The sequence below is a fragment of the Miniopterus natalensis genome, chromosome X (genome assembly GCF_054644295.1).
Source record: "Miniopterus natalensis isolate mMinNat1 chromosome X, mMinNat1.hap1, whole genome shotgun sequence".
In the NCBI taxonomy this organism is placed as follows: Eukaryota; Metazoa; Chordata; class Mammalia; order Chiroptera; family Miniopteridae; genus Miniopterus; species Miniopterus natalensis.
The window spans coordinates 88,889,124-88,898,349 of NC_142103.1; the positions used below are offsets into that span (position 1 = coordinate 88,889,124).

Genomic DNA, 9,226 nt, shown 5'->3' on the forward strand with positions numbered 1-9,226 from the left:
CTTTAGGCTTGCCTCGCTCATCCTAAACCGAATTCAGCTACTCCCCATAAACATGCACGTTCATTTCCCTCTGCATGTGATTTCCCCAGCTAGCCCACTCTTTTTCATGCCACACTCAACTTTAGGTGCGATAAGACAATTCTCAGGAATGTAAATTCCCTCTCTAGGACACTATATTACATAAATTTAAATGACCGAAAATAAAAGTATGTTATATTGCAAATTTCACCACAAAAGGGGTAACAGCATCTTCCAACCAACCACAGAAAACATAGCAAATAGCACTGTAGTTTTCTTCAATATGAAAGTTATCAAATAGCTTATATATACATCCAATGCATCTATAGTTGCCGAATTTCAGTCTTTCCAAGACCCCACAAGGTTCACCCTTCCTAGCCTTCCAAACCAGGAGGTCTAGTCATTACCTCTGAGCCCTGTAGGCCCGTCTCTGCTGAGGTCTATTCATGTGAATGAGCACCTACCACGAGTCAGATGCTGTATTAGGCTTTGGGGAGGGGAGGAAAAAGGCACCATTCTGCCACTCAAGGAGCTCAAAATGGAAAGCTCTTGACACTTCTGCTTGTGAGAAACAAGAGGACAAAAGAGGGTGGCAGCTCTCTGGTGAGAAAGTGCTCTTGCGATTTGTGTAATGTGCCAGGCAAGTAAACAAACCAACTCAGTGGGGGAAAAGGTCCCACAAAAGAATCCCATCTATAGTTATCACAAGAGTGGCCTCATTCCAGCTAGGAATCAAATGAATTTTCACCAAATTTACTTGCCCCTAAAGGGCAAGTAAATGTGTTGAATAAATAAATGAAAGAAAGAAGCAGATATTTGTCCCTGAGCCTCATGAGGTCTCTAAGTATAATGAGATAACTGGGGCCAAGGCAGTCTTTCCTGCCAAAACAAGCATGGAACTACAATTCTACTCCTTCTTCCTAGATGCTGGCTATTGTAGTGAAGTGGTTACACAACCATTATCCATGGTGACTACACCTGAGGCCAGCCCAGGGCCCGATGAGTCACAAGAAGATCAAACCAGCAGTGCTTATTCAAAGGCAAATTTTGGGACAGATTGCAAAACCAACCTGTGAGTATATATTTCTTGGTGAAGATTCGTTTATGGCCACAATTAGAACCGACACTTGAGTGAAAGCTGGGCAAGTGGCCTTTTCCAGCCTCCCATCTTCCCTTCAATGTACTCCAGGCAGTGAGGGAGCCAAGGCAGGAGTTAGGACAGGCTTCTGAGTGCTACACACCTGGACTTGAATCCTAGTTCCACCAGTTACTCTGTGACCTTCGGCACAATCTCCAGCACAGTCTAATTACCTGTGTAAAGGAGCTTAATAATACTCCCAGCATCAGAGTTGTTATAAAGATTAAATGAGCCAGGCCGGGCGTGGCCCAGCGGTTGAGCATCGACCTAGGATCCAGGAGATCGCGGTTCGATTTGGGGTCAGGGTGCAGGAGCAGGTTGTGGGCTCGATCCCCGGCAGGGGGCGCGCAGGAGGCAGCCGATCAATGACTCATCATTGATGTTTCTCTCTCTCTCTCTCTCTCTCTCTCTCTCTCCCTCTTCCTCTCTCTGAAATCAATACGTATGTTTAAAAAAAAAGATTAAATGAGATAATGCTGGAAAAGTCCTCTACATAGTACCAGACTCATTTCAAGTCACAACACATTCTAAGCCTCTGTTTTTTCTTTAACATTCAACTTAACGGGGGGGGGGGGGGGGGGGGGGGGGGGGGACAAAGCTACCAAATGAGAGAAGGAAGTTGACTGTTTAAGCTGCAACTTTTGTCTTATAAAGAAATGGCCCCTCCTTAAAACCTGTTACAGTAATTACCTTTCCAAGAAGTTGTTACTCTGCAATCTGAGTAACCATGTGCCAACCACAGTTCACTTGCCTATGGGACAAGTTGGAAATTTCCCTTTAGCACAAAGCATATTCATTCATAGGTTGCCAAGAGTAATTCTTTTGACAACTGGAGGAAGAAATGAGTATGTTCTTAAAATTTCAGATCTACTACTACTAAAATAAAAGAAATTAAGAAATTAAACATACCCAAGTTAGAAAGTTTTAAGATTTTCCTACTAGGTAAAAAAGATAACCAGAATTAAATTCAGCTGCCCTATTAAAGGTCAATCTGTATAAAGTGCTCCCTGTAGACAAAACACATGTTCATTTGCTGTGTTGAGCAAGACGTTTTAAAGAATACAATGAACTAGACCTAAAAGGAGGTCCCTGCCCTCAAGCATAGCAGGAATAGAATTATAATACAAAGTAGCTCATAATCAGAAAAGTGCTATAGGAAGTGGGAGAAATCCTGACAAAGGGGTTGAGGAAGACTTCTCCTAAGAGTTGGCAGTTGAGCCACTATTTGGAGGCAGAGTAGAATTTCAAGAAGGTATGGGGAATAAGGGAGGAGGCATTTCCTTTGGATGAAAGACCATGAGTTAATATCACTAGCAGAGAAAAGGAGAGAAGAAAGCTTGGAGAGGTTATTGGTCTTGTGAAAGTTGAACTGGATATGCAAATTGAATAATGTCCAGGAAATCATTTAAATACCTTTAACTTTATAAGCTTCCTTATGACAGTTCTTATCCACTGCAATCTTTGTGAGAAAGTAAGCAATTATTTTTGAGTCATAATTACAACGTGGAACAATATGACTGGAACAACTCCTGGGAATCACCTTGTGATTGAAGCACTTATTCAGCACATCTACTATCTGCATTTTGCAGGAAGTGGCTTAACAAGCTCTTTCCTTGTAACCAAAGGAAAAAAGACTTTGCTAAACCATTCCTAAGTTGTGGTGTTTGTTTTTTTGACTTTGCACAGGATCTCTAAGCCCTTTATTTCCCTCTGAAGCATTCTCTCCTAGTTTCTCAAGGATAGGAAAACTGTATTGATCGACTTTCACACATCAGCCTATAAGCAGGACGGGTATCTCCTGAATTTGTACCTTAGCTTACTCATGGAGATCATGCCATACAGAGATCAATAAACAGAAACTAACTTTCAAAGGCTCATGCTGTTCATGTCACATACTGAACAAATGACCGAGAATGTGAAGTTGACTTAATTATTCCTTCCCCAGCAGAGCAGAAAGATGTCCCCTGGGCAGCAGAATCTGAGGGACCAGGTACAGCCTGTAGTGGATAAAGATCGCTGGGCTACGTGGAGAGCAAGAGTGAAGAGATGGAAGGAAGAGCACAGTCAGGCTGGCTCCTAAAAAGCCTATGAAGTTATGAAATATTTTACCGACTTCCCTAGAAGGCAATGGCTGGAAAACAATCTCCACGTTTGATTTGTCCCCCACGGTGCTTTATGAACTAGTCAACATTCAAGAACAGGAAGATTACAGAAGATTACACTGAAAACTTGAGAGGACCACCTTCTTTAAAAAAAGTTGAAGATCTGGCAACACTGGTCTTGTGTTCTTGCTTGGCAGCTATAGACTATCCCCTTGGCTGGTCCGGGTCTGCTGTCTCCATTCCACCCTCAAACCTGTCTATCTGCCTGGCCCCTGGAGGCATTCATGGGGGCAGTTTTTTGTTTTTTAAATATGTCTTTATTGATTTCAGAGAGAGGAAGGGAAAGAGAGAAACATCAATGATGAGAGTCATTGATCAGCTGCCTCCTGCAAGCCCCCAATTGGGGATTGAGCCCGAAACCTGGGCATGTGCCCTGACCGGGAATCGAACTGGGATCTACTGGATCCTAGGTCAATGCTCAACAGCTGAGCCACTCCGGCAGGGCTTCATGCACTTTGGTCAGGACGTGTGTCTTAATGGTCTTCATTTTAAATATACAATGATGATTGTATATTTCATATGTTAATGAAATCCAGTTAGGCAGACTTTCTTAATGATTCAGGATTACTTTATGAAAATAAGACAAAGTGAAACCTGTTTTTGGTGATCAAAAGATAAACAATGTAAGAGATTGGAGAACCATGTCTTGGCAGCTGAAACTGAAATCAGATTCAAACTAAAACTGCACCGAAAGCTTTCCAGTGCAGACAACAGAGAGGAGCATCCAAATGAAGGCACAAATGAAGGTTTTAGTCCAGTGGTCAGCTAAACAGAAGTTTGGAATAACATATATTCTGCATGTACAATATATATATAAAGTATATTCCCACATACGTATGCATGCTAAATAATGCATGAAAAAATGATTTGAGGTAAAGCAGTGAAGATGGAGCTAAATAATCATCAACTATTTACATCAACTTGTCAGGTTAGTCAAATGTCCAATTGTTTATTTAAATTATTTTTAAATTACCTTAATGAGCTCAGTGCTAGATCACTTTAAGAGCAAGATTCCTCGCAGAGAGTCACTTTAAATAGGACTGTTACGATAAGTAAAAAGAGAAACAGAATTTCCCTGTCACTTTTCTCCGTGAAGCACGAAGTGTTTGTAATAGGCAAAGTAGCAGAACTGAAATTAGCTAGTGCTCGACATCAAGCAAAGGGTCTGCTGGTAAAGGCAGAGCACCGTCTTTTTCCTAATGTGTTCTGCGCCCCCCGCCCCCCGCCGTCGCATTCTACCTTCTACGATTTCTGTGGGAGAGGATGACAACGCATCATCGCTAATACTATATTTGTTCTACTGCTCCAAAGGACGTTGTGTTAGGCTATCACAGCCGTGACACAGCTTTCCCCCCATCCAAGGACGTCCTGAGCCCCGCAGGCCAAACGATCCGGGGGAAGACCGCAGCAGCGGTCAATGTGACCACCTGTCCCTGGCTGCAGGCGGAAGGCTCAGCACGGATGCTCGGCGGTTCCTAGTTCCCTTTGGAGAAGGAGTTCCCCCCTTAGTAGGTGACCCGGCTGCACCACTGAGGCCGGGGCTCCGAGCTCGGCCGCCGGGGTCTCGAGAGGCCGAGGTTCCCCAAGTCCGGGCGGGACAGCTCCAGCGTGGCAGGTCCTGCTCTGGGGGGCCTTGGCCTCCTTCCCTTGTCTAGAGGGGCCGGGGGAGGCGCGGGATGGGGACGCGACAACCAGCGCCAGCTCCCGCCCTGGCTCAGCTCCTCAAATGTCACCCCGGGCTCACCAAAAAGCGCGTCGAGCTGGTGCCCTGGTCCACTGCCCCAACCAATGGCCCCAACACTGCTTTCTTCGTGGCTGCCATGAAACCAGCTTCGGGTCGGCTGGAGATCGCGGTCGGTTTCCCGGGTGACCGCGGCCAGCGGAGGAGGCGCAGACACCCAGTGCAAAGACTAGGCGGCGTGTGACCGCAAAACGATCGCACGGTGCTCCAGGCAGCCCCTTTACCCGCGCGGAGTCTTCTCGCTCCGCCCCTTCGGCCCGAGCCCGCCCCCAATCGCGTTCCCCAGGACTCCGGAGGCGTGGCGGGAGGGGCGCTGTCTGCCGGGCCGGCCAATGGGCGAGCGCAGAAAGACGCCGAGAGGCCAGACAATCCCAGGGCTCTGTGACGTCACGGGGCGGGGCCTGGGCGCGGCGGGGGCGGTGGCCGGCGCGGTAGGTCACGTGGGGCCTGGCGACCCGGCGGCGGAGCCAACCTGAAGCAGCGCCGGCGGCGGAGGCGGGTGCTGCCCGTTGGCAGGGAGGGCCCGCGGCCCCGGGCAAGGGCACATCCCCAGCCGCGTCCTGGGCGCCGGGGTTTACTGCCTGCGATGCGTGCCACAGAGCAGAGCCGCCCGTTCCTCCGAGCGCTCCCGGGCCGACGGGGCCCCGCCTTCCCGCGCTCCCTGCGCCCCGCCCACCTTCCCAGCTCCCCGCCCTACAGAATAATAATAACGACCCCCTCTGCGGGAACCGACCCCCACGGAGTGTCACCTCCAGAAGCAACGCGAACCCCTCACCTTGTAGGCTTTTCTGGGACGAGGAACGCGGAAGTTCTTTCGATTTCGCATTTAAAGGAAACGCTCCAAATGAACGTCTCCATGTCCCTGAATTTACTGTCCAGCAGAAAGCACCTCCCAGCCCGGATGCGCCGTCCCTTGTCGCTGGACCTCGCTGCGCGGCGCCCCCCTCACGCCCCATTTCCTCTCCCTCCCTTCACTTCTCTTGGCGGCCAACGGAGAGAAAAGGGGCTTTCTCATCTGACCTTGAATTTACCTTCCCTGGATCCTTCCCGGTCCAGTGTTTCAGGGGCTTTCAAACTTTGCAACAAGACCCACTACGTAGGAAATAGTTTACAAAACAGTCCCAGGCATGGATGTGCACGTTCACTTATTTATAACATATATTACAGTTACATATATAAAAGTACATTTTATATATAGCTATGTGGGCGACGAAGAAACTTTACTCTTGTAGGTTCTTTCGGCTGATCTTATAATTAAATCCACAAGAAAGATTAACAAGAGAAAATTTAATTTAATTACATGTGTATTAATAGGAACCCCCCACACATGAGAGGGTTCAAAGACAGAAAGAGAAAATGAGGTATATATGGCATTTTGAGCTAAGGATGAGATAACGTGCTGGAGGCTTCAAAGGGAGGCCAAACTTTTCCCTGCCTTAGAGATAGTCATTAAAAGTTATTTCTGATAACTCATAATGGGCAAGACCCCCCAATTTGAATTCTTTAAGGGAAGGGAGAGGTAAAAGTTTCTCCTGAACTGGCAGGGTCTCCTTCAGGCAAAAATAATTCACATGTCAGGTAAAGACAAATGCCATATGGTTTCATTTATATATGTGAAATCTAAAACAAACAAATGAACAAACAAAATGAAACAAAACGAGACTCATAGAAACAGAGATCCTGTTGAGTTGAGGGTTGCCAAGGAGAAAGGTGATAGGGGGGTGGGTGAAAAGAGTGAAGAGGAGCGTAGTCAATAATATTGTGACAAATTTGCAGTGACAGATGGTTACCAGACTGAGTGTGGTAATTACACTGTAAGGTATATAAGTGTCAAATTACTATATTTTACACCGGAAACTAATATAATATTGTATACCACCTATAATTAAATAAAAATAGGTAAATAAAATTTTAAAAATTAAGGTAAAAAGTAATGCACAGGCCAAAGTGGCAAACCTTGTGGAAGACTGGTCTGAACCCCTTAATTGACATATATTGAAAAATGTTCCCAAAACAATATTTATTCTTCCATGCTATGTATTTTACATTGTTTTATTCTATTACTTAGCATTTTTATTTTAAAAATTATTTCTCCCCCTCTCTCCTCTTGTTTTTCTTTTTCTTTTTTTTTTTAAAAAGATCCCTCCCCCTTTTTATTTCATGTAGCATTTTAAAAATATGCTGGTTGAAAACCACTAAACTGGTTTTGTAAACTTCCATGCTCTCTATCAATTTCTAAAGCAGTCTACTATTCCCACTCTGTCACTTTTTTCATTCCTTTGCCCAATCTTTCCATGTTCTGAAATATCAATTCTGTCTTTCCCTCCTCTAGCCTTACTCTATAGTACCCCACTTATTCATTTCTGTGTTTATAGTTTTACCACATTTGCTCTGGAAATAAATTTTCCTATATTATGTTTAGAAATCAGATTCTGGTGTTTCATATGAGGCCTGCTTATGGAGATGCTGGATTTGATAACTACAGATAAACTGGCTTGCTTTAGGACAGGGATGCAAATGAATCAGTATTTCTAAATTTCCTGGAAGAGGAAAAGACACAGGCAGGCATACAGATAAATGTAAAGGAACTAGGCGAGTGTGCCTCTCAGCACCGTGAAAGGCATTAATTGAATGAAAACACATAAGGATTTCTGAGACTCCGCAGGCAGGAAAAAGAAAGCCACCAAACTTACCACATTGATTCATTTAAAAATATTCCTGCCCTGGCCAGTTTGGCTCAGTGGTTAGAGCATTGGCCTGGGGACTGAAGGGTCCTGGGTTCGGTTCTGACCCAGGGCATGTAGCTCCATTGCAGACTCCATCCCTGGCCCTGGTCAGGGAGAGTTCAGGAGGCAACCAATCGCTGTGTCTCTCTCACATCAAGGTTCCTCTCTCTCTCTCTCTCTCCCCCTCCTTCCACTCTCTCTGAAAAGCAATGGAAAAAATATCCTTGGGTGAGGATTGGGAAAAAAAAATCCTGACCCTGTTTGACCTTTTACATACTTTTGACTCTCAGATTCTAACAGGACAGCAAATTATTTGTTTGGAAGTAGAGTGAGATCGGAATTCAGACATTTCAGAACAAGTAGGGCTAGATACGCATGAGAGATTCTCAAATGTATTGGTCCTGTGGTCTGTACTCCACATCTTCATTTCTTTCACAGAAACAAAATTGAAAGACTGAAATATTTGAGCTTTCAGGAATTGCACACATCTAAGCTTTGTTTTAGAGATCAGGGAAAGTCAAAGGGAAGAGTCTTAAATGTAAGAGTCTAGCTCAGCCTGTGAGGACCCACCAAGACAGAGGCAGGCCCCTAGGCCCCCGGACAGGGCAAAAGGCTTACATGAGTGACTCAGTGAACTGCAGAGGGTGGCGGCAGTTCCAGGAATTAACTTAAACCCGTGGGTTTGACAAATACCAGGTGCACTCCAGCCTCAGGCGCCTGTGGTTGAGGAACATCCTGAGCCCACCCTTCCTGCAGAATTTACAACCCTTGCAAGGACAATGATTGCTTGCTCACTGTAACCCTATATAAGCTTGTTGTAAATTTAGATCAGGGTTCGAGTCAGAATTCCACTGCGTTGGATACGACCGAACCCCAGCGAGCTGGAATAAAAGTCCCTTTTGCTGTTACATTATCGACTCTGGAGTGATTGTCTTTCCGCCGCATAGGGGATCTGATTCTCGGACATAACAAGCCTATCTTAACTTCACACCATATATATATATATATATATATATATATATATATATATATATATATATATATATATGTGTGTGTGTGTGTGTGTGTGTGTGTGTGTGTGTGTGTATATACACACACACACGCATATGTGTATATATATGTGTATATATTTTTAATTCTCACCGGAGGATATTTCCCCCATTGCTTTTCAGAAAGAGTGGAAGGGAGGAGGGAAACACCAGCTTGAGAGAGACACACCAAATGGTTGCCTCCTGCACGCACCCGCACCAGCACCAGGGCCAAGGAGCCTGTAACCGAGGTACTTGCCCTTGGCCGCAGTGGAACCTGGGACCCTTAAGTCCACAGGTCGACACTCGAACCACTGAGTTCAACCAGCTAGTGCCACACTTTAAATATTTACTCTGACTCTCATAGACCTACAGTGTATTTTTTCTTTTTCTTTTGGAATTACTCCCATTTG

General features: G+C 45.3%; 1 protein-coding gene across 2 annotated transcripts in view; it reads right to left on the reverse strand.

Moving 5' to 3' along the window:
- GK (glycerol kinase) overlaps positions 1-5,163 on the reverse strand; it is a 61,628-nt gene extending 56,465 nt beyond the window's left edge. The window contains exon 1 of one of the 2 annotated variants that reach the window (XM_087813486.1): positions 5,063-5,163. In XM_087813486.1, coding sequence (XP_087669612.1) covers positions 5,063-5,140 — 78 coding nt within the window. In that variant the 5' untranslated portion in view covers positions 5,141-5,163. The remainder of the gene's footprint in view (positions 1-5,062) is intronic. The other variant, XM_016209553.2, reaches the window with a different exon arrangement.
- Positions 5,164-9,226: the final 4,063 nt, after the last annotated feature.